The sequence below is a fragment of the Chanos chanos genome, chromosome 8, assembly GCF_902362185.1.
Source record: "Chanos chanos chromosome 8, fChaCha1.1, whole genome shotgun sequence".
Classification (NCBI taxonomy): Eukaryota; Metazoa; Chordata; class Actinopteri; order Gonorynchiformes; family Chanidae; genus Chanos; species Chanos chanos.
In genome coordinates this window covers 18,834,341-18,860,021 of record NC_044502.1, presented here as the reverse complement: position 1 = coordinate 18,860,021, position 25,681 = coordinate 18,834,341, and the positions used below count along the sequence as shown (strand labels likewise).

General features: G+C 45.8%; 1 protein-coding gene across 1 annotated transcript; it reads left to right on the top strand.

Moving 5' to 3' along the window:
- The first annotated feature begins 6,799 nt into the window (after nucleotides 1–6,799).
- sgsm3 (small G protein signaling modulator 3) lies at nucleotides 6,800–23,868 on the top strand. The gene is made up of 21 exons (XM_030782346.1): nucleotides 6,800–6,914; nucleotides 12,041–12,125; nucleotides 12,388–12,473; nucleotides 12,734–12,797; nucleotides 13,017–13,228; nucleotides 13,940–14,047; nucleotides 14,546–14,689; nucleotides 16,537–16,732; nucleotides 17,342–17,487; nucleotides 17,617–17,838; nucleotides 18,133–18,315; nucleotides 18,584–18,739; nucleotides 18,863–18,917; nucleotides 19,061–19,110; nucleotides 19,634–19,786; nucleotides 20,040–20,110; nucleotides 20,222–20,270; nucleotides 21,221–21,306; nucleotides 21,702–21,824; nucleotides 22,114–22,174; nucleotides 23,721–23,868. The coding sequence occupies exons 2-21, from the start codon at nucleotides 12,119–12,121 to the stop codon at nucleotides 23,802–23,804; spliced, it is 2,256 nt and encodes a 751-aa protein (XP_030638206.1). The 5' UTR covers nucleotides 6,800–6,914; nucleotides 12,041–12,118; the 3' UTR covers nucleotides 23,805–23,868.
- Nucleotides 23,869–25,681: the final 1,813 nt, after the last annotated feature.

Below are 25,681 nucleotides of genomic sequence, written 5' to 3'. Positions count from 1 at the left end.
TGACATCTGCAGCGGCGTAAGGCAAAGGCGTTCAGCCATCTACTTAAAGCATATACCTCCATACTAGATCCAAGAGGAAGCTGTTCAGCTTGTCAAGACTGAAGGCAAAAACCAAGGTGCAAGCAGTTACTCCCAGAGACTTCCTCTTCACCGACAACGTTGCAATTTCCACACATGACAAACACAGCCTCCAAAAACTGATGGAATGTTTCTCTAGGGCATGTAGGGACTGTGGCCTCAACCATTGGCATCAAAAAGATAAAAGGTATGGGCCAAGATGTTGACAGTCCCACTAACATCAGTATCCATGAATTCACGTACCTTGGTTTGGTCATTTCAGAAATCCTGTCTCTGGAGATAGGGCTCAGTAGTCACATTGGAAAAGCCTCTACCACCTTCGCAAGGTTGACCAAAAGGGTATGGAAAACAACAAACTCGGGGAGCACACCAAGGTGCAGATGTACAGGCTTGTGTGGTGAGCACACTCGTGTACGCCAGTTAGACATGGACACTCAAGGCTCACCAGGAGAAGACACCTGATAAAAGACAGAGACACCTGGAGGCTTGAAATCCAGAGCAGTATGCAGAGCTTCAGAGAACAACAGCCGCTTCAGTGGGATGAGAAGAGGGCCCGCAGAAGTGATAGAAGCCAGTCTAAAAGACCAGCCACCCCCCACACCTGTGAACAGTGCCAGAAGGACTGTCACTCCCACAAGGGACTTTACAGCCACAAGAGGCACCAAGAATCCAGTGGTTCAAGATGCCTACTATATATATATATATATATATATGCACTGAACTACTGAGATAGAGATATATGCATATACATGCAGTGCATTGTAGTACTGACGGATTTAGGAGTATGGAGTACTGACTTGCTCAGAAATGTGAAAAACACAGAGATGAATTTCTTTTCCTTTCAATCTGATATACTCTTTGGCATACTTCTGATATGTCCTAGTGCCGCTGTTAGATGCAGGTAGTCTCTCTGAGACAAAACAACAACAAACATTTGCACTAGTCAAAAGACACTTCACTCCAGTTTTTATTTAAACAAGTTACTTCCCCCCTTGCATCAAACCTGTGAACACATCTATGTAAAAATTGCACACACAGCATAAAAACAGGCACACATATTCTTAAAGCACGATCAAATTTCAACTCTGATAATCAGTCCAGTGATTTTTACTAAATCTTTTTAAAACACATACCTTCTTTATGCTCTGCTTTGCCTTTTATCTTCACCGAAAGCAAAATCATAAAGTCTCCCTTCTTCAGTTGTTTGTTTGTTTGTTTGTTCAAGCATGACCAGAGATAATGCAGGGCTGGATTGTCATTGAGTTAGCCTGCAGTAGGGCTGAGTCACTGAAACACCAAAACCTCTTCTGCTGTTTTAGATATGGCACCTTTTAGTTCATTAAAGAGCTCACGGAACCTTAAAGAAAGATAGAAAACTGCATTTTTCATCTTTTGTTTTCACTTAAAAATCACCAACTGTTAATAAATCCTCCTCAGAATGTGATATCCTAACTGACTTATGGCAGCAGACTGTCTCTTTTTGCTTATAATACAGGCAATACTGCCTTTATTTTCCATTCTTCTCAGTTAGAAATTCAGTGTGAGTCACTGTGAGTCAAAGCTTGGGTTGACAAATGATTTAATCAAAGTTTCATAAAATGTAACGGGAAAACGTGATGGAAAACCTCATGCAAATGCGCATAAACTGTATGACTCATGAATTTAACAGAGTGTCTCTGCTGAGTTCATGTCCTGTCCTATCTATGGGATTATCAGAGAGAGATATTATTTTCAGTCATGTCTAATAATAAATCCCTTACAGACCATTACCCCTGACTGCTCTGGTCTCCTGCTTATATCCACTCCGCTGTGTTTCGTTTTACTCCAATTCTGACTGAATAACTTCATGGTTAAAATAACTCTGAGGAAGCCTGCAGGCGTTTGTCTAATGAGGTCCCTCATACTGGTAGTGGATGTCCCATTTACAGGGCGCGAAAAACTAGTGGTATTTTAACAAAGGGGTGACACCTTCAGTTGAAAAATTGCTACTGCGGTATGCCCCTGACCAGTGTATTAGAACCGTATTATAAGCAGTCTGCTAAAAATGAGTGACCAATTCTGTTTCATATGAAAGACCAGTCAAATGTGTTTTAAAATGTGATTTGCTTTTCGTTATACTGTAAGGTATAATGACAATAAACAATAAACTAAACTAAACAAAGAAACAGTTGTTGGAGGAACCAAGGCTGACACTGGCACGCACTGTAGAGATAGCGGCACAGTGTAAGAGAGCGGAGACGCAGATGGCGGCAATGAGGATGAGCAACAATGGTTGAGGGGAGAGAGACAGTGAACCATGTTCACAGGAGAGACGGAAAGTCCCAGAGAAACAAACCAAAATCTCGGGGGGATGGAAAAGAGAAATCTGATAAAGTGTGCCTCAGATGTGGACATGGAGATCACTTTGCCAAGGACCCAGCCTGCCCAGCGAGAGGATAAGCATGTAGAAAATGCAATGGAAAAGACCACTTTGCTAAGATGTGCAAGTTAAAAGGTAACGGCAGACAGACCAATGTGTTGAATCAGGGGGTCAAGAAAGAGACTATGCATTTGTGACTGAAGGAGACTCAGACACAGAGAGGGTTACATTTAACGTTAGTAGAGTAGATCTAGTCATGTTAATTGACTCAGCCGCATGAAGTAACATAGTGGGTGAGGACACATGGGAAAGGCTCAAAGAGAAAAAGGTAAAATATGTCTCCTTCAAGGCAGTTAACAAACCCTTGTGCCCTTCCTCTTCCAAGGTGCCCCTACCTGTAAAGGGTGTGTTCAAATGCCAAACAGAGATAGGAAAACGTAACACAGAGGCAGAGTTCATGGTAATACGAGGACATGGAGGGCAACTGCTTTGTAAGAGAACTGCTATTGAGCTAGGTGTGCTGAGAGTGGGTACAAACATATCCACAGTGGCAGACGTCAAATCAGACATCCAGAGACAATATCCCAAACTGTTTCAACTGGTACATATCCAGTTCCCACAGTGGACAAGCTCTTACAAGGGATGAATGTATCAGTCATTTTCAGCAAACTGGACATAAAGTGGGGCTACCACCAACTAGAGCTCACACCAGGATCGAGACGTATCACTATGTTTGTGGTACACACAGGTACCTGCAGGTACAAGAGACTCATATTTGATGTTTCACCGATGACTAATATCTCCGACGAAGAATATCTTCAATGACATAATCGTTCATGCCCCAGACCAGGAGACCCATGATTAACGACTCAATGCAGTTCTGAAGAGACTGGAGAGCTGTGGGCTGACCCTAAATGCAGAGAAGTGTCAATTCAGTATGTACAAGCTAATATGCAGGGGCATGCTACTCTCACAGAAAGGCATTGGACCCACCGCTGAAAGAGTGAGAGCTGTAGCTGACGCGCAAGAACCAGAGAATGCATCAGAAGTATGCAGCTTTCTAGGCTTAGCTGGCTACAGTAGCCGATTCATACCCCAGTTTGCCAGTATATCAGAGCCTCTGAGGAGACTGACTAGGAAAGACACACCATTCCACTTCAGGCCTGAGCAGAAACAAGCGTTTCAAGTGCTTAAGGAAAAAGTAGCTGAGTCTGGCACTCGGTCATATTTCGACAAAGATGCCCCCACCAAGGTCATAGCAGACGCAGGACCGGTTGGAACAGGTGCAGTCGTAGTACAAAAACAACAACGAGAAATGGTACCAATATGCCATGTAAGCAGAGGCCTAACAGACTGTGAACGAAGATATTCACAATCCAAACGAGAGGCCCTTGGGTTAGTTTGGGCCTGCGCGAGATTGTACCCACATATATATGGTAAAAGGTTTGACTTAAGGCCCCGGAGGACATCTACAGTCCATCGTGAAAACCATGTGCCTGTATTGAACAATGGGTGCGTAGACTCCAACCATATGATTTTAGGGTGGTTCACATCCCAGGGAGAGACAATATTGCAGACCCCTTATCATGACTATTGGGAAAGAGTGTGACAGAGGAGACTCATGAACATGAAGCAGAGGAATATGTGAGGTTCCTTGCTGCAAATGCAACTCCAAGAACACTAACTACAAGAGAAGTGGAGGAGACTTTGGCAGTAGATGAAGAGCTGAGAGAACTGAGAAATGCAATACAAAGTGGTTGCTATGACAAGTGCCAGGCATATGTGCTAATAGCATATGAACTGTGTGTGCCTAGACAGTAAGTGACACTAAGAGCTAGGGCCCTAGCATTGACCCATGAGTTACATTTGGGCACTATGGGCACAAAGCAGAACCTAAGGAGTAAGGTGTGGTGGCCAGAAATGGATAGGGCTACAGAGAAGCATGTGAAATCATGTCATGGTTGCCAGATAGTGGCATGAACCAATGTACCTGAACCACGACAACCTACAGCAGTACCAGATGGGCTGTGGCAAGATGTTGCCACTGACTTATTGGGCCCACTACTAACAGGACATTCTATATTGGTAGTTACAGACCATTACAGCCGATATTACAAATAAGAGATTCTGCAGTCAACTGCCGCAGACAAGGTGATCAACAGTCTAGAGAACATTTTCAGTCACCATGGTCTCCCTATCACCATCAGATCTGATTGTGGCCCACAGATCATGTCCTACCAGTTCCAGACATTCTGTCAGGACAACGGAATACTGCATGTGAAAACAACACCGAAGTGGGCATAAGCCAACAGGGAAGAGAAGAGACAAAATGCTTCGCCGATGAAAAGGATACGCAATGTACAGTCTGATGGACTAGACTGGAAGAAGGAACTCCATAAGTATGTCACAATCTACCAGTCTACCAATCACTCTACCACAGGAAAGAGCCCCGCGGAGCTGCTCTTCAAAAGGAAAATCAGAAGAAAGCTCCCAGACATAACGACACAAGAGATCTGGAGACAAGAGACACAGATGCCAAATGAAAATGGGAATTAAAGATCTATGCAGACAACCAGAGCAGAGCAAAATACTCAGATGTGACAGTCTGAGATCAGGTTCTACTGAAACAAGACAAGATAGACAAGTTTTCTGCTACATTCAACAAGACACCACACAAGGTAATCAGTAAGGACGGTAACAACGTGGCTGTCAAATCACCAAGTGGAGCTACTTACTCAAGGAACTCTACATTCGTCAATAAGTACAACGCTGAGGACCCTGCTCCACAATCAACCAACAAAACACAAATAACAAAGGCTGAGAATGAGGAACACGAAAACAAACACACTACAGAGTCCGGCACAGAGACTCACACTGTGGAGATCATACCAGAGCCTCTCACACACAGGGTTCAAATTACGGGGGGGACTGGGGGGTCTGACCCCCCTAATTAAGACACAGACCCCCCCCAAAAGGGGTAAAAACAACAGACTGGGGGGTTGAAACATTTATATATATATCCTATGTTATATAGCCCTGGAGAAAAAGTTGACCCCACAGTTGTCATTGTATAATTCATATTCTGCTTACACCCAAGTATGAGAGACTCCACAGGCCGATCAAACTGCCACAGAGACTAACAGACTTTATCATTAAGTAAATCAACACTAAAGGGAAACAGCTTTCCAAGGCTATGGATTGACAACTAAAATGTTAATTTGTTTGTTCTAAAATGAGATGAAGGCGGTTCAGAAATCGAGCATTGGAAAAAAAGAAGAAATGTTTAAGAGCAATGGCAAAGTATGGGAATGTTTTTGCATAAATATAGTTTTGTATAAAACAGTTTTGGAGTTTAATCCCAAATTATGGGGAGGTCTCACGTAATTATGACGTGATTAGCAGGGGGACAGCGTTGTACATGGGCTGTGAGGACACGGGTGTCTAGAGTGGAGTATTCAATAAAGTTGGTCATTGACGTCTCTATTCCGAAATGGAGGATTTAATTCGTGTCATAACCAGTTAATATCAGACAACCATGTTTACGTCTCCACGTCTCTTGTAGCTGGCGGAAGAATATGTTTAATACCAAATTATTACAGTTATAAAATTCCTAAATTCTTGGCTCTGTTAAAGATTTTTTTTTTTCTTAAGTTTTAACCCTGCAAGCTTAACTCAGTTCTACTACATATCGCCTAAACCTAGTAGGGCAGTCCGGCGCTAATATTATACCGTATTCGTCTTTTACCTTTCGGTGAGGAGCACACAGGTAGCTACCGTGGTCTTAAATTTGCTTGCTGACACATGATGTCTTGTTGAATCCTATTTAGAAAAATAAAATTCTTTGATAAAAGAATTTTGATGTTTCGTTCAGCACAGTGTTTCGTTCAGTGTTACCAAAGCTTATGAGGTGAACAATAATATATCTGATTTTTAAGGCATCATGGGTTGGAATAATAACGCAGTCTTCGTTTCATTGCATATGACCTTCCACTGTGAAACCTTTTTCACAACTGCTGTATTAGTAACCTTTTCCCAATGGACATTTTTAAAATTAGAAAGAAATACTTAAGCTAAGTACTTAACCTGGTACAACTCCGAATACATGCGTGGAAGAGATGAGAACCACATTTCACTATTATGCTCCTCCCACACGCACCACCTACATTAGTAGCTTTTCGTACGTTACCTTTCGGAACTGGTCTCATTTTATAAGAGCCACATAGAGCTGTGTACAGAATTTAGGACTACATCTATATTGAGAAACAACAGCGGAGGGATACAACGTTGGCTTACGCACGACTAGCAGGTGTATGACGCAAACAGTCATTCAAGGGGGAGGATTTTAAGGAGTAGGTACTTCGCTTTACGAGAAGATGTTCTAGCTGAGTGTGAAGACCCATATTGCTAACAGAAAGCGCAGTATAACTGAATTATACCGGACATTTATTGTGAACAGAACCACAGTATGACAAGGAAGGTAAGGCAACCTTATGGTTAGCGTGCTGTGTAGACAGACGACTTGCTAACGACGTAAGGCTAGCATCAGTAATGCACCTGAATACGAAGAGCTAACCGGCGCTGATTAGTTAAAGAGCTGTAAACATCTGTGAGAAAATTTTGTCGTGCGGTTTCCTTAAAACGTCACCATTTATTCACTAACTAACTCTTGAGTTTACATGATTCGGAAATGATGCACGTCTCTCTGTGTAAACCAACTGGCTCGCTAGTTCGCTAGCAATCTGCTATTCGTGGGACTACAGTATGAGTAGTTGTTATTCACTTTTCCCAACAGCTCACCAGACCGTATCGATATTTTTTATCAGCAGTCGTCTTTATTCTGATGTGTGTTAAACAAATTTGGCAAACGTGTATTGCTACCTCATGCTAACGCAGCGCATCACCAGGTAACTTGACATATGGAGCAGCTGTTGGCAACGCAGCCGTAACATCATCAGTCATCGCTTGAATTTCAGCGAGTGTAAATAGTGCCCACTTCCCCTGTCCCTTTTTCCCCTTCTCGCTCTGAATACGTGTCCTTATTATTTTGTTGCTTCTGTAATCTCTACGGGATGCGTTGAGTCTAAACTTCACAGAGTGCACCTTTTGTAAATTGGTGGTAGGTTCGTCTTATACTGCTAGGTCTGAAGACTTTTGTGCGCGTGCTGTCATGTCATTCCACAGGTGTCGTGTTAGCGCGGTGTTGAACAAAGTCAGTGCCGCCGTGGATTTGTCCTGCCTACACTCTCTTTCTCTGTCGTATTCGTGTAATCTTCTAATTTTGTATGTACAGTATGGTGGCAAGCATTACGTATTGGCAGTGCTGGTCTGTTTTGCGATTTACTCAAGTTCAGATAATAAAGATGATTGCCTCATCACTTCTAGTCCTTTATTTCCTAAGAAACGGCAGTAATCAGTATTTTACATTGTATCTCCTCTGAATGAAAGCAGACTTAGGCTACTTTATCAAAGCCACACCTTGACTTGGTGCAAGATTCTTTTGTAATTTTTTTTAGATGAAGTTGAGAGTATAAAATATGTTTAGTGTGTGAAAATCAGGCTAATAGATAAATGAAACCCAGAGACCTTTGCACTGTTTGGGTTTGCATTACACACACACACGCACACACAGGCCTTGTTTTAGTGGTGAGTATAGTACTATTATAAGGTTGGGCTGTGTTTGTCTTACGTGTTCCACACCCCTCTCTCTGTGAGAGCTTGTGCCAGGAGATCCTGCTGGGAGCCAGCTCAAACGCATCACCGCTCCTCATCTGCCCATACACAAGTCACAGAGAAGGAAGGAAGTAGTGCAGGCAAAGAGGGTTTGGGGAGGCTTTTGTCCACCCGTTCTACAGAACAAATACATTTTTCTCCTGTTAAATGCTTCTCAGTAGCACTGCTGCCACATCATAAGACACCCACTGGACCTCCTCTACTCCTCCTTTCTATCAGCTCTCCTTCCTGTTGTTCTGCCTAGTCACAACGCACAGTGACTCATCAGCAGCACCCCCTCCTCTCTGTTCTCCTCTCTCTCTCTCCCTCTCTCTCTCTCTCTCTCAGACTGACGTCAGGGAGCTACCATAAGATAGTGTCTGCTGTGTGAATGTCCATCAGTGGCCCTTGGTCTGTGTGTTGGTACAAACTGAAGGAGAGAATTTCTGTCTTTCCTCTCTAGAATAGAACAGAATGCACGTGATCGCATACATGCACTGTGAGCAGTGAATTTAACCTCTGCATTTAACCCGGTAGTGAGCACACACACCAGGTGCAGGAGCAGTGGGCAGCAGGCCTGCGCCTGGGGAGCAGCTGTGTGTTAAGTGCCTTGCTCAAGGGCACCAGAATTGACCCGGGAATCGGACCCGGGTCACCTGCATGGGAGGTGGGTATTCTACCACTGAACTTTCTACAGGTCATATTCCACAGAACAGAGCAAAGGCTGATCCTTGTTCATTCTTAATTTGAGACGTGTGGCTGTGATCAGACACACAGCACAGAAGACACCCCCCTCACACCCCCACCCTATGTCTCTAAGATTTTCTTGTTTGCATTACTCGGAGACCTGTTGCCATGGAGACGAGGAGGTGAAGTCCTGTGATTAGTAACCGCAGCTGAGCGTTGAGGAGCTGTGGAGGATCGTCACTGTCACTGGGTGTTTGTTTATGAAAGCACCTCCTCCTGAGAGGATGGGAAGTGGTCTGTTGAAGATGACTCTCTCTCAATGAGACTCACGTGCATAGGTTCTCATGGTTTTCCTCTCATCCATGTCCTTTGAACAGAGCCCTGACTGATAATCCTGACAGAATATTGGCTGTTGATTGGCAGTTGATCAAGGTGCAAAAAAAGAAAGAGCAGCTGAAAAGACGGATTTCACTCATTCATTCTGTGAGTCATGGCTTTTAATTAAATGGAGAGCTTGGATGACTCACTGGACTCGGTGAACTTTAGGCCTGTATTTATTTCAAATCTGTTAGTCTGTTCCAGGCTTGGCCAATCTAAAGAGGACTGAGAAATGAGCTCAGGCTGGTGGTTTGCTGTACTCTCTGAAATACAGTCCAACACTCACAGTGTGAACCCAGGCAGTGGTGACTGCAGACAAACCCAGGGTTTCTCTCTTCAGATGTTGACTCATTAAACGCATGCAGCAGCAGTGTCAGTATTAGACATTACACAGAGTGGATAAGGACACGCTTGTCATCTGATGTGAGTCTTTGTGTATCTGACTGTCGCCACACTGTGTAAAGTAAGACCTGGATAAGCAGATAACTGCTATGGATCCTCAATACCAGTCAATACCCAAATTCCTTTCAGTGAGGAAAGACCTGCACGTGCCAGCTTTTCTGCATGATGTGTCTGTTTGTACGTGTGCATGCGTTCGTGTGTATGTATGTGCGTACTTAAGATATTTTGGAACACACATTGTGAATGGCCATTACAGGGCAGTGTTATCTTGGCTAAATATTGGGCAGACCTTACAGTGTGTGTGTGTGTGTGTGTTTTGTGTTAATTTTTATGTGTGTGTGTGCGCACGCAGAGCCATGCTTTGTATTCTCATGGCCCAGTTATTTTCCACTGGTCCACACCTCATTAACCCCATTCTCTGTCCTTAAGCAAAATCTGTTCACACACACACAGAGAGGGAGAGAGGGAGGTCTGGTTAAAGGGGGAGGTGATAGAGCAGGAAACAGCATGAAAGACAAGCAGTAGGGAATGTTATGTCTTTTTCTCTGCTGTTGTACAACATCAGGTTCCTCTCTCTGCCTCAGTGTCTGGCTTTCACCCAACAAGGAAAGAGAGCTTTTTAAATACTGATAAGGAAACAGGAAGATGCCTTGTGCCCTGTTCTTCTAACGAACCTTCATTTAGGATTGGCTTCCAACCAGAGTGATGTAAGATTAGAGATAAATACAAACAGGCCTGAAGACCTGAGTAAATGTGTGTCATTGGCTCTGGGTTTATCGTTTTTCACTATATACAAATTTGGATTTGGAGGAGTTGAGTTTAAGGTTTTCACTGTGTGTAGTATGTTTTTGAGACTTGACAGGATTTTACCTACATTGTAAACATACTGCATACTTGCCAGAGTCCTAAGCAAACTCAGGCATTTAGCATTTAATCAGTGAATGCCACATCCTAGAGATAGCAGAGCAGAGAGAGAGAGATCATCAGTATCCTGTTAATCAGGACTTTGCCCCCTCCTGTTCTCTCTCTCTGTTTCTGTTCCCAGTATGTGGGTCATTGTTGGTGTAATTGTCCCCTGTGGTGGAGTGGGCAGTCATGAGTTGGTCCTGAGGACAATACTGTTCCTTTAGTGCAGTGATAAGAGGGCTGATGTGTGAGGAGCACAGAGGAGTAGTCAGTGTGTGCTGAGGGAGGTGCTGTGGTCACATTGCATGGTTATCGTGTAAGAGACTCTGCCTGCTCCCTCAGCTCCATCTGCATGGCTCCACACAGCAGCTTGTAGGAGGTGAGTGTGAATATGCTGTTTGGGGTTTTTATATTGTTCCTTGGCTCGTTATACAAAAGCATTCCCTTCTCTCCCCCCCCCCCCCCCCCCCCTCTCTGCTGACAGCTTCTCTCTGCATGTGTTAGTGTCATGAGGTTAGCTGACAAATTTATGTGCATATTTGTTCTGTTTTTATTGGATTATCAGTGGGGGGGAAAAGATAGAGGATATTTATGCATCCTTGTATATATCCGGATTTCCAGCAGCAAAAACCGTAATAAATCATGGGTGTTATTCGTTCTCAAAGTCGTACTCAACTCTAGTACAGAGGAATTATACCCCCCTCCTCCTTCTCCTCCTCCAACACTACTCCTAAAGCAGTGTGAATTATGGTCTGCCCTCAGGACACTGGAGTAACACTGCAGAAATCACTCAGCCTGTTCTTCTCTCCTCATCCATATTCACCCTGGGCTTGTTTTCCTGTCTATTACCTCCACTGCCTCCATATTAAAGACACACTCATGCAGATACTCACAGAATCCTGATCTGCTCTCCAGCATAGGGACGAGTGTGACGCTCAAGAATGTTTTTAATGACGCTTCAGTTAAACGCTGCCTGTGCACCGGAGTTTACCTCTACATAACTTTGGGAAAGAGTGTCATTAGTCAGAGTTTGTGTTCATTTAGCTGGCTCCCTGATGCATTGCTTTCCGTAGGGTCATCATTGGTGGGATTTGAACCCACTAACTAAGTCAGGTCCCTGACTACTACAGGTTAACTGTCTGTTCAGTCAGAGCTGTCACTGCTCAGTGACAGTGGTTTGTGGACAGTTGTGGGTGCACGGATTATTTGACTCAGATGTATTTTACAGTTGTAATGTCGCTCACACCTTAACCCTTTAGACTCAACAGTCTCAGCTCTGTTTCAGATTATTCTCTTTGTGTGTGTGTATGTGTATATGTATATGTGTATGTGTCTGTCTGTCTGCGTCTGAGAGAGGGAGGGGGAGAGAGAGAGAGAGAGAGAGAGAGTTATTGCTTGTAAAGGGCCTTTGCATGTTTTTTTGTTTTTTGGTTTTTTTTGTTGTTTTTTTTTTTTAATGACATTTAAATGTTCCAAGATCTCTGTTGACTGTCATATTTGCTTTGTTTTTCTCATATTCAGATTTGGTGAACTCTCCTCTCTTACCTGTGTGGTTCCTCTGTATACCCCGTGAGGAGAAGCAGTCAGCCTGTCTCTGTCATGTCAGGTCAGTGACCCTGGACCCTCTCTTTAACACTCAGTTACTCTGGCCTGCTCTTTTCCTCTGCTCTCTCTGTCTTTCATTTTTAATGTCTCATATCTCTCTTTCCAACTCAGTCACTTTTCCTTCTTCTCCTTTTGGTTTTCATTCTCTCTTTCATCCTTCCCTTCTATGAGGGAGATTCTGTCTCTTCTTTCTCTCTCTCTTTCTCTTTCTTTCTCTCTCTGTCCCAGTGGCTGTCTCTCACTGGTTGCTCTTTGTTTGGCAGGGACCTATACTCCAGCCCCAGGTGGGCCATTCTCCGCTCTCACTCCCAGCATGTGGCCTCAAGACATACTCGCCAAGTACTACCAGGTACCTCAGACTCCCAGCTTCTACAAACACTCTGAGTGTGGATGCCTGTGTTTGAGAGTGTGTGTGAGAGGGCTATATTTTCATTGATGATTCATTGCTGTACAAATACTGTTTGTGTGTGCGTGTCTCTGCGTACACGTAAGACAGAGAGAACGTTTTAACTGATGAGTCTATTGAGTCTAATGGTTGTTGTTTTGAGTGTGACTGGCTGCGTTAGTGTTGTGATTGCTGGTTAACTAAGGTGACTTTGCGTTCTACAGAAGGATCCCAGTGTGGAGTGTGAGTTGCAGTATGATGAGTTTGGCTTTCGGATCGACACTGAAGGTGAGTGTCAGGCTCTACACTCACTCACCAGTCTGTGTCAGTGGAGAAGGACAGACAGAAAGCCAGACATGACTCTTTATGTCATGATTAGTCATGACTGTAAAGTGTGAGCTGTGGTAACAATGTGAGCCTGTTGAGTAGAGATGTGAAAAGCCTTTGGGTAGTGTGTGCTACGCTGGGACTTAACGGTGGGAGTGTTTAACCCTTGGTGTGCCGTAGACGGCGTGGAGTCAGGGCCGTGGCTGCGTGGCGAGCGGAATCTGCACTGTGAGGATCCACAGCAGAGGCTCCGTTGGCAAGCCCACCTGGAGTTCACCCATAACCACACGGTGGGAGACCTGACCTGGGACCTCATCTCCCCAACCCTGCCCCGCTCCGAACGCCTGCGTACCCTACTGCTGGGAGGCATCCCCCACAGCATGAGAGCACAGGTCTGTGTGTGTGTGTGTGTGTGTGTGTGTTTGTTTGTATTAAATTTGTTATTTTGTGTTTAAATACATACATTTGTATATGATTAAATATAAAAGATCCTCTGCGTTGGTTAAGTTTTCTTGCATGCCAAAGTTTTCTTGCATGCCAAAGCGTGAATCAATCCAAACTGTTGGTATGGTGACCTGCTATAACTCTACTATGTGTGTGTGTGTTAATGTGTATTCGCCTGTGCAAATGCTTCTCTGTCTGTTTGCCTGGGAGCATCTGTCCTTTTTTTTCATTTTTGATTTTAAGCAGCCTCTGTTTTGGTTGGCACAGTTTTTGCTGTTGATGTGTTTCCTTGGCAACCCTGTTGTCATCTGTGAGAAATCTCGTGTTTCAGAAATAGGACAGATGATTGTCTAGTCATGCAGAATCTGCTGCTGTTTATACCACACTGTTATTTTTAGATTTATCACAGAGAATGATGTACACTACTGTCAGCCCTCTGATTTGCTTAAAGGAGGTATTTTTCCTCTAAGGGAGCACTGTCTTTAAAAGATCAGTGTTTGGTCTTTTTAAAAGATTAACGTCTTTGCTTTGTAAAATATCGGTGTCTTGTCCTTTGAAAAGATTGGAGTCTTGTCTTTTTAAAGAAGCACTGACTTCATATTGTTTAAACACTCTATTTCTCTGCTTTTTTCCCCCTCCCTCCTCACGTGTCACTCTAGTTATGGATGCGTTTATCAGGAGCGCTGCAGAAAAAGAGGACGTCAGAGATTACCTACAGAGAAATTGTTAAAAACAGCTCAAACGACGACACAACCGCAGCCAAACAGGTACAGTCCCTTTCCACCACAAAGACCACAGCCAGGAAACCTAGAACACACAGGTCTGTGTCATTGACAACAGGAATCAGTCCACTGTTTCCCTCTCAATCACATTCCCCCAAAGCAAGGGTTCTCATCTGAACCTCCTCACCCCAAATTCTTTTCCTCAGGAACCTCCTTAAGATTTTAGATAGGTGAATTTAATTTGACATTGGCTTTTCCATTAGAACCTCACATACTCTTGACATTACCACCACAAACCCCCAGTTGAAAACTCCCGCCTTAAAGAATCAAACTATGGCCTTCTCCCATCTCTCTCTCTCTGTGCTTGTGCCTGTATTCCTGTATGTTTATACTCAATACTCACTGGTCTTTTCCCCCTGTCTCAGATTGAGAAGGACTGTTATTCTGTGTGTTTATACTCACAGGCCTTTTCCCCCTGTCTCAGATTGAGAAGGACTGTTATTCTGTGTGTTTATACTCACTGGTCTTTTCCCCCTGTCTCAGATTGAGAAGGACCTGTTGCGGACTATACCCACCAATGCCTGTTTCAGTAATCTGTCCAGCGTGGGCGTGCCCCGGCTCCGGCGGGTCCTGAGGGGACTGGCGTGGCTCTACCCGGACATCGGCTACTGCCAGGGCACAGGCATGGTGAGTCTTCACTCTAACATCATCATAACTGTATCATCTCTGCTCTGTCTCCCTCTCTCTCTCCCTTGTGTTTATCTGTCTGTTTGTCACCTGTTTTCTGTTTGTCTCCTGGTCATTTTCCATCTGTGTCTCTCTGACCTGTGCATGTGGTTGTTGTTCCTCTCTGACCCGTGTGTGTGTGGTTGTGCGGCTCTGACCCGTGTGTGTGTGGTTGTGCGTCTCTCTGACCCGTGTGTGTGTGTGGTTGTGCGTCTCTCTGACTCGTGTGTGTGTGTGTGGTTGTGCCTCTCTGACCTGGGTGTGTGGGGTTGTTTCTCTCTGACCTGTGTGTGTGTGGTTGTGTCTCTCTGACCTGTGTGTGTGTGTGTGTGTGTGTGTGTGTGTGTGTGTGTGTGTGTGGTTGTGCGGCTCTGATCCGTGTGTGTGTGTGGTTGTGTCTCTCTGACCCGTGTGTGTGGTTGTGTCTCTCTGACCCGTGTGTGTGGTTGTGTCTCTCTGACCCATGTGTGTGGTTGTGTCTCTCTGACCCATGTGTGTGGTTGTGCGTCTCTCTGACCCGTGTGTGTGGTTGTGTCTCTCTGACCTGTGTGTGTGTGGTTGCGTCTCTCTGACCCGTGTGTGTGTGGTTGTGCCTCTCTGACCCGTGTGTGTGTGGTTGTGCCTCTCTGACCCGTGTGTGTGTGTGTGTGGTTGTGTCTCTCTGACCCGTGTGTGTGTGTGGTTGTGTCTCTCTGACCTGTGTGTGTGTGTGTGTGTGTGTGTGTGGTTGTGTGTCTCTGACCTGTGTGTGTGTGTGGTTGTGTGTCTCTGACCCGTGTGTGTGTGGTTGTGCCTCTCTGACCCGTGTGTGTGTGGTTGTGCCTCTCTGACCCGTGTGTGTGTGGTTGTGCCTCTCTGACCCGTGTGTGTGTGGTTGTGCCTCTCTGACCCGTGTGTGTGTGGTTGTGTCTCTCTGACCCGTGTGTGTGTGGCTGTGCCTCTCTGACTCGTGTGTGTGTGTGGTTGTGTCTCTCTGACCCGTGTGTGTGTGTGTGGTTGTGCCTCTCTGACTCGTGTGTGTGTGTGTGGTTGTGTCTCTCTGACCTGTGTGTGTGTGTGTGTGGTTGTGTCTCTCTGACCTGTGTGTGTGTGTGTGTGGTTGTGTCTCTCTGACCTGTGTGTGTTTGTGTGTGGTTGTGTCTCTCTGACCTGTGTGTGTGTGTGTGTGTGTGGTTGTGCCTCTCTGACCCGTGTGTGTGTGGTTGTGCCTCTCTGACCCGTGTGTGTGTGGTTGTGCCTCTCTGACCCGTGTGCGTGTGGTTGTGCGGCTCTGACCCGTGTGTGTGTGGTTGTGCCTCTCTGACCCGTGTGTGTGTGTGTGGTTGTGTCTCTCTGACCCGTGTGTGTGTGTGTGGTTGTGTCTCTCTGACCTGTGTGTGTGTGTGTGTGGTTGTGTCTCTCTGACCTGTGTGTGTGTGTGTGTGTGTGTGTGTGTGTGTGTGGTTGTGCCTCTCTGACCCGTGTGTGTGTGTGGTTGTGCATCTCTGACCCGTGTGTGTGTGGTTGTGTCTCTCTGACCTGTGTGTGTATGGTTGTGCCTCTCTGACCCGTGTGTGTGTGTGTGTGGTTGTGTCTCTCTGACCCGTGTGTGTGTGTGTGTGGTCGTGTCTCTCTGACCTGTGTGTGTGTGTGGTTGTGTCTCTCTGACCTGTGTGTGTGTGTGTGTGTGGTTGTGCCTCTCTGACCCGTGTGTGTGTGTGTGGTTGTGTCTCTCTGACCTGTGTGTGTGTGTGGTTGTGTGTCTCTGATCCGTGTGTGTGTGGTTGTGTGTCTCTGATCCGTGTGTGTTGTTGTGCGTCTCTGTGTAGGTGGTGTCGTGCTTGCTGTTGTTCCTGGAGGAGGAGGATGCTCTGTGGATGATGTGTGCTCTTATAGAGGACCTGTTGCCTCCCTCCTATTTCTCCTCCACGCTGCTGGGAGTGCAGACAGACCAGCGCGTCCTCAGACAGCTCATCGTTCAGTACCTGCCCCGTCTGGACCGCCTGCTGCAGGAGCACGATATCGGTGAGGAAACGTAGGTCCAGCGCACAGCTGTGGTGGAGCTGTGTGGAGAGAAGGGCAGGCAGGTACAGGGCCCGAGCTGAGGGGTGGAGTGGAGCTTTACTGAGGGGTGGGGTGTGTAAAGAATAAAGAAACCTTAGGATCGCTTTGGACTTTGGGACTCGAAAGGGAAATGCTCCATTATTAATGCCATGAGCCCATACTCAGTTTCCTTATTGTTAAGATCTTTGTGTCGGTTGGTGTGGCAGAGTGTGAAAGTTTGTGACTCTGAACCTCTGACAGGGTAAAAACAGCAGACTGCTTTGCTGCTTTGGGCTGTTTTTCTGCTCATTTGACAGTTTTAAAGATCGTTTGGATTTATTGGAAATTCACTAAGGACGCAGCCGTCGGCATTTCTGGCGAGTGTGTTTCAGGTCACCAAGATAACAGTTATAAAGAGCCTGTGTTTGAAAAAGAATTCATTTCCCCTCTGAGGACACCACTAATCAGGATGCGAGGATCATGTCTGGGGTGAAGTGTTTCACACTGAGGCTAAAGCAGGGCTGGTAAATGTTTATTTATGGTTGTTTTATTTTTCCTTCTTTCCCTCCACCCTCTCTCCTTCCCCCTCAGAGCTGTCTCTGATTACTTTACACTGGTTCCTGACGTCTTTCGCCAGCGTGGTGGACATCCGTGTCCTACTGCGGATCTGGGACCTGCTCTTCTATGACGGCTCCGTCGTGCTCTTTCAGGTCACACTGGGCATGCTCAAGATCAAGGTGACCCTCAGCTCAGCGCTTCACACTGTCGCTTATACTTTTACCATTTTTATTGATTTTTTCTCCTCGTTGTTTATGGGGAGAAAAATTTTTGGGGAGTCTTTTTCATTTCGTCCTCCTCTGACACAGGAGGAGGAGCTGGTGTCATCTGAGAATTCTGCGTCGATCTTTAACACGCTGTCGGACCTGCCCAGCCAGCTGGAGGACGGGGCGGTGGTTCTGGGTGAGGCTGTGCGAGTGGCGGGCTCTTTGACCCAAGAGCACCTGGATGCCCAGAGACACAAACACCTGGCTTACATACTGGCCGAACAAGCCCAGCTCAACTCCAACACCAGCACCAACCTCAACAAGGCAGGAGCTACACCCGTTATTTGTCTGCCCTCTCTGTTACTCCTGCTGTTAGACAAATAGAGTCTTAATAGTAGATATTTAACAAAACAGCACTAAAGTTTATAAACATAATACATACACATACACCCACATTCATACATACATTAATGTTCATTTAAAGAATACAGAGCAGTGGCACACACTTCTCTCCCTCAGGCCAAAGCTTCGTTTGTTAAATGAAGTTTACCTGCTATCAGCAGTGACAAATCGTGTGCTGGTCCTCTGCTTGTCTGAGTGATTGTGTTGTGTCCTCAGGTGGTGCGCAGACAGAGCCTACGCAGGAAGTCCACTCTGACTTCGCTGCTGTTCGGGGAGGATGAGGCAGAGGCCCTGAAGGCCAAGAACATCAAACAGACGGAGTTGGTGGCGGCGCTGAGAGAGGCCATCTCCAGAACCGCCGAGCACTTTCACTGCCTGGATCCTCGCAACTGCAGCGTGGTGAGTCAACCAGTCACTGACTCACATCACTGAATCACGCTTTCATCTGTTTACCTGCTCTGTCCATCCTTATTACTGCCTCACCTGTCAGTCAGACTCACTGAATGACTCCACTGAATCACGTTGTGCTGTCAGTGAGTCTCTGAATTGTCTCTGAGAGTCAGGACAGCTTTTACATTTGGTCAGTCTTTCACTCTCGCAGTTTATCAATCAGCTACACGTCTCTCTCTCTCTCTCTCTCTCTCTCTTTCTTTCTTTCTTCCCTCAGGACTTGACCCCAGACTACTCTATGGAGAGTCATCAAAGGGACCATGAGAATTTTTTGGTGGTGTCGCGGAATCGGAGGAGACGGGCAAAGGCCCTCTTGGATTTTGAACGTCACGATGATGATGAGCTTGGCTTTCGGAAAAACGACATCATCACAGTGAGTGTTTGTCATGTGAAAACCGCAGATGGTCTCTTTCTTATCTTTGTTTTTTTGTTTGTCTGTTTGTTTTTGACTAATCCTTTCAGTCTCTGTTCTGTATCTATCTGCCCTCTTCCTCAGATCATTTCTCAGAAAGATGAACACTGCTGGGTGGGAGAACTCAATGGTTTGCGCGGTGAGGAAAATATTTTGTTACAGTGTGACTCCCCCTTTGCTCTGATAAATTGGTTTAGTCCAAACTGCTTATTAACATGAGATCTGTGATCAGTCCCAGAGGACCTTTCCCAGGCCTAACTAGTTCTTCTCTTCCCCCTTCAGGCTGGTTTCCAGCAAAATTTGTTGAGATCTTGGATGAACGAAGTAAAGAGGTTTGTGAATTATAATTATTACATTTAATATATTTACTCATTAATATATTTATTTACTTTAAAATCTATTTTATGCTGTGGATTTTAGTTTTGTAGGGGACACTAGAAACATTACAACTCCTTAGCATTCCTGAATCTTCGTATTCCAGACAGAGATAAAGAGCAGTGTTGAGTGAAACTGCTGTGTACGTGGGGAGTCCCCATAAAAGGGCCAGTCTAGGACTGCACTGAACAGCATGGTTTACTCACACTCATGTCTTAGCCTGAGTTTCTCACATTACTTCTATTTCTCTGTATGTGTGTGTGTGTGTGTGTGTGTATCTGTGCATGTGTGTCGGTCTTTAACTGTGTATTTGTGTGACTGTGCGTGTGTGTATCCGTATGTGTGTGTGTGACTGTGTTTCTGAATGTGTGACTGCGTGTGTGTGTGTGTGTGTGTGTGTGTGTGTGTGTGTGTGTGTGTGTGTCTGCGTCTGCGTCTGTGTGACACTGTGTGTGTGTGCGCGCGCGTGTGTGTTATCAGTACTCTCTGGCGGGTGATGACTCGGTGACGGGGGCAGTGACAGACCTGGTGAGGGGAACACTGTGTCCTGCTCTCAAGGCCATTTTTCAGCACGGTCTGAAGAAGCCCTCCATACTGGGCGGACCCTGTCACCCCTGGCTCTTTATCGAAGAGGTATCCACAAACTCTCAGCCCTCGGCTAAAGTAAACCTCCACCGCACAGCCAGATCTGTGCACAGTTCTAAGTGCGCTGATGAGCATTAATGTGGCTATACTCCAGACATTTATAACGTAATTCACTGGGACATATTTGGCCCAGTATTTTCATTAGAATCCAGCATTAACGAGACCAGATTCCATTCCTACTGTGAATCAGTGACTTTAAGACAGTAATCTGGTTTTGTTTGTTCATGTTGTCTGGTTGCAGGCTGCCAGCAGAGAGGTGGAGAGAGACTTTAATTCTGTCTATTCTCGACTGGTGCTTTGTAAAACGTACAGGTAGGTCACACATCCCGCGGTATCTGTCAAACAGAACACCTCTTTACTGATCCTCCTGTGATTCTGTCTGTGTATGAATGTATGTTTATCACACCTTTTCTCTCTCTGTAGGTTAGATGAGGATGGGAAAGTGTTAACGCCAGAGGAACTCCTGTACAGAGTGAGTTTCTCTCTTTCTCTTTCCTGTGTCATAGACAAGATGGATCACTTTACAAAGTTACATCTATTTAACAGAGTTCATGCACTGCACCCCTACACTGTCCTCTGTCTTTACAATACTGCACCCCTACACTGTCCTCTGTCTCTACAATACTGCACCCCTACACTGTCCTCTGTCTCTACAATACTGCACCCCGACACTGTCCTCTGTCTCTACAATACTGCACCCCGACACTGTCCTCTGTCTCTACAATACTGCACCCCGACACTGTCCTCTGTCTTTACAATACTGCACCCCGACACTGTCCTCTGTCTCTACAATACTGCACCCCGACACTGTCCTCTGTCTCTACAATACTGCACCCCGACACTGTCCTCTGTCTTTACAATACTGCACCCCGACACTGTCCTCTGTCTTTACAATACTGCACCCCTACACTGTCCTCTGTCTCTACAATACTGCACCCCGACACTGTCCTCTGTCTTTACAATACTGCACCCCGACACTGTCCTCTGTCTTTACAATACTGCACCCCGACACTGTCCTCTGTCTTTACAATACTGCACCCCTACACTGTCCTCTGTCTCTACAATACTGCACCCCGACACTGTCCTCTGTCTTTACAATACTGCACCCCGACACTGTCCTCTGTCTTTACAATACTGCACCCCGACACTGTCCTCTGTCTTTACAATACTGCACCCCGACACTGTCCTCTGTCTTTACAATACTGCACCCCGACACTGTCCTCTGTCTTTACAATACTGCACCCCGACACTGTCCTCTGTCTTTACAATACTGCACCCCGACACTGTCCTCTGTCTCTACAATACTGCACCCCGACACTGTCCTCTGTCTTTACAATACTGCACCCCGACACTGTCCTCTGTCTTTACAGTGCCTGGTGTCTTTACAGTACTCACAGTTTGTGTTTTACTCTGTGTCTCCAGGCAGTTCAGTCTGTGAATATGAGTCATGACAGTGCACACGTTCAAATGGACGTCAAGTTCCGCTCTCTGATCTGTGTAGGTCTGAAGTAAGTCTCCCTTACAGTCACGTGTTCCTATTCCCTAACATCACACTCAAATACTGTCTCTTCAAGACATTTGTTTCACAGACGATCAGAAGTCATGTCTAATAACACACCTGTATATTTATCACTCCGCTGCCAGCGGGGTATTCCAGAAAGCAGGTTTAGTGAAAACTCAGAGCAAGTAGTGAACCTCCTAATAGAGGTTGTTTTGCTAGAGGAATGAAGCCATAGGGCTCTTCTAATAAGAAGTTTACTACTTACTCTGAGTTAACTAACTACGAGTTTTCACTAAACCAGCTTTCTAGAACACCCCCCATATCTCTCCTTACAGCCTCACTCTCTCTCTCTCTCTCTCTCTCTGTGTGTATGTTTGTGTGTGTGTGTGTGTGTTGGTCCAGTGAGCAGGTGTTACACCTGTGGTTAGAGGTGTTGTGTTCCAGTATAAATGCAGTGGAGAAGTGGTACCACCCCTGGTCATTCCTTCGCAGCCCTGGCTGGGTCCAGATCAAGTGTGAGCTCAGGTGAGAGAAAGAGGACGGATTATAGAGAAGGAGAGGTTTTAGTACAGATTTTAGAGATGAGTTTTAGAGATGGAGAACAGGACAAGGGCGTATCCTGCAATGGACTGGCAACCTGTCCAGAGTGTTTCCCCACCTTTCGCCCAATGAATGCTGGGATAGGCTCCAGCACCCCCCGCGACCCTAATTAGGATAAGCAGCTAAGATAATTCGTGAGAACATGGAATTTGAGTATGGATTTTCATGCTGATTCACAACAAATGAGAGGAAATGTGTTTTTGTCCTGTTCCAGAGTTCTCTCCAAGTTTGCTTTCAATCTCTCTCAAGACTGTGAGCTACCTGCCAAAAAGGAGGTGAGTCAACCTGAGCACTCCCTCTCTCCCTCCCTCTTTCGGTCTGCCTGTCTGTCTCTCTCTCTCTCTTTCTGTCTGCCTGTCTGTCTCTCTGTATGTCTGTTAGTACACAGTGAATGGACAGAGGTGAGAAAGGGTAACACGTGTGTGCGTGTCTGCTCTTACAGAAGTCTCCAGTTCTCAAATCTGAAGTGGTCGATGTCTTGGTTCAACATCACCTCTTTAGTTGGGACCTCTAGGTAACTCAAATGACTGGCTAACCTGCCACGTAGTTTTCCAGTGTTTTAGAAACACTATACACTCAAATGACTGTAGGATGGTGTGTGTGTGTGTGTGTGTGTGTGTGTGTTTGCTCCCTCTATTGGGTTCTATTGTTTACACTACAGCCTTAACCTGTCAGTCAACATAGTCCTGAAACCTCAACCTACACTGAGAAACTTTGCATAACCTGCTCCTTCACTCTCCCTTAAACAAACCAAACTCTTGGTCTCCCTGGTCTCTGTTCACTGTGCCTCATGCTTTCTCTAGACATTCATCAGAGTGAAGCTGCAGTGTCCAAGCAGTGACCTCCCTCGCTCAGGCCAGTAATGCTGTGGTGGTTAGAGACTAGACATAATCACCAGAATGATGTGGGTTCAAATCCCAACTCACTGCCAGCTCGCCTCTCAGCAGAGAACTATACCCAAAGCCTGCTCCACAGCCTGCTCCACAGGGCTCACTGATCTCTGATCTGGACAATGATATCTGTCCTTTACTCTGTAAAAGAGTGGCAGACAAAGCTCCAGAACTTTCATGAATATAAATGTAAATCTCTGTGATCGCACAAACACACTATGAACAGTGAATTTGTCCTCTTCATTTAACTCATCCAACACAGTGGTAGTGAGCACACACACCAGACGCAGGAGCAGTGGGCAGCATTCTTTGCACCCGGGGGACATTGGGGTTAAGTGCCTTGCCCAAGGGCACACAGCCATGGATGTCGTTCATGGGAATCGAACCAGCAACCCTTCGGGTTTGTGGTGAAAAGTCATTGATGGGTGCTGGTGTGGCATTTTCCGGCGCTTTCCTATCAACAGAAGTCAGAGGGCATGTAAGGCAGGTGAGAGAGCTGCCAGGCAGTAGCTAGTCTGACTCCACTGAGTTCTCCTGAAACAGCAGGAGGTTCCAGTCAAGCTTCCTTCCTTCCTGTAACCTTTACCAGAGCTCTCTGCTAATGCACCATGGTTACACAGCCGGACCACGCCCGTGCACTGAACAAGGAGGAGGACGTCTGTTTTCCACGTGCAATTGATCCAATTGTCCACTGACTGTTACTGAAGGCTAGACAGAAGGCTGTCTTTTTTGGTTACCATGGTGACTGGACAGAGAAAACGTGCACCCCCCCTCAGCTTCTGCGATGATGCTGCCATTAACGAGAGCATGGGCTGAATAATTTACCAGGCACTGACTGAAATAATTTGACCTTTTTTTCCCCCTCCCTCTCTCCCTCCCTCTCTCTTGTCTGTCTGTCTGTCTCTCTCTCTCTCTGTCTCTCTGTGGTCAGGAAAGAGAGCAGAAGCCACTGAAGGAAGGAGTCCAGGACATGCTGGTGAAGCATCATCTCTTTAGCTGGGACATCGACGGCTAGACACACACATACACCTGTTACACACACGCACACACACATGCGCGCGCACACACACACACACACACACACAACCTGTGAGTGGCTTAACTCATAACACAATTCATCAAAATCCACTGTTCACTCATTTTAAACCGTCCACAAAGAAAAAGCCCACACGGCACTCTGACTGTCAGAAAAAAAAGAAGAAGAATTCTGTATATTTTACACTGAGGTTTTGTGCAATGAACACAGATATGATTGTGTCAATCATAGTTCCTGTCCCTGAAGCATTGACCCCTGAGCTGGAAACTGTGACCTCCAGAGACGGTTCTCTGGGGAAGGAACCACATGACCACGGACATGTGGACATGGACATGAACAGAGAAACTGCATCCTCTGGAAGGCTAAAGTTACCACTCTATGTCTCTACATCTCCTCCCATCTGATAATGTTCTAAACTGTTTCATAATTAATTCTTTCTTTCTTTCATACTCAGAGACTCACTTTTAGCATGGCTGAATCATTTTTGTGAGCAGTCACTGAGTCACACTCACTCAAAAACGTGATACATACCTCTCCATTACAGACCAGCAGTCTGTACCAAATGCTCCCAATGGCTGTGGTCCGTCATTGTCATACCTCACGCAACTGTCTGTGTGCACACAACTGCCTTCCTGTCCTGAGAATGCGTTTACGTGTGAGATTGCTACCAATCTGTCTGGCCAGTCTCACCGCAGACAGCGTGGATCAGCCATTTGCTGTGTCTGTGATCTGTCCGTCAGGCGGTGGCTGGGATCTGTTACTGCAACATTCAGCAGTCACCTGTCTTCGGAATGAAGACGTTGATAGGATAGATGGGATCAGACACAGGCGATCACAGCACATTTCTCAGTGCACATAGGTCTTTAGATTTCCTACCCACACACACACACACCCGAGTGGAGTCTTCACATCACTGGAGTGGTGTGAGTCTGTCTGAGTCCCTTACATGTGTACAGAGGTGAGGATGACCACAGTGACGGTCACTGTAGAGCATGACCGGGCTGATCTGGGCAGACGTGTCCTTTGCTCACTGATGTTTTCCTTTCTTATCCCCTCTTTCTTTCTGTTTTCACTCCTCATCCTGCATTACCTCAGTGAGGGCTCGGCTCCTCCTCACCTGTTAACGGCCTGGACAGGAATGACAGCGAGCCTCTGAGAACTGACCACAACACTACACAGACTTTAATGAGAACCACAGGACCACAGTGCCCCATCACACCACACAGTCTACTGACAACCACGCGACCACAGGCTCACTGTCACCTTTACCAAATGCAGCTGAGTCGATTAGTCCTTAGACAGGCTGTGAACGAGGAGACCCATTTGTAATCAGATGGATTTATGTTACAACTGAATTCCCCTCATTTCAATGAAGTGTATTTACAGAGTTACGGACTTAAAAAATAATAATAAAAAGAGTATTTACATTTTGGAAATGTAGAGCGAGACACTTTGATTTGATTTGTTCTAGATCAGTAAAGGCTATGTATCTGGTCCTGGAAGGCGAAAGTATAAGATATAGACTTGGCTTTTCAGCCTGTTCAGTTCAAGCTGAGGAGGCCTGGTGTGAGACTACTGAAAGATTATGCTAGAACCAAAGCCTACCAGTGAAACGGCCCTCCAGGACCTTTGTTTCATTTTTATTGTGCGAAGACCTTCTTATGTCCCGGACTTTCAGTGGGAAAAAACATATTTTGGCTGTAATGGTTGAGTGTGACCAAGAGCACCCACAGGGATTTTGACTTTACCTGTCTTGTATGTACACTAATAGCAATGTATACAAAAATAAAGCTATATGAATGTGTCTGTGGTCTCAGTGTCTTTAACCTGAAGATGTTTGGTGCAGTGTGTTGAGT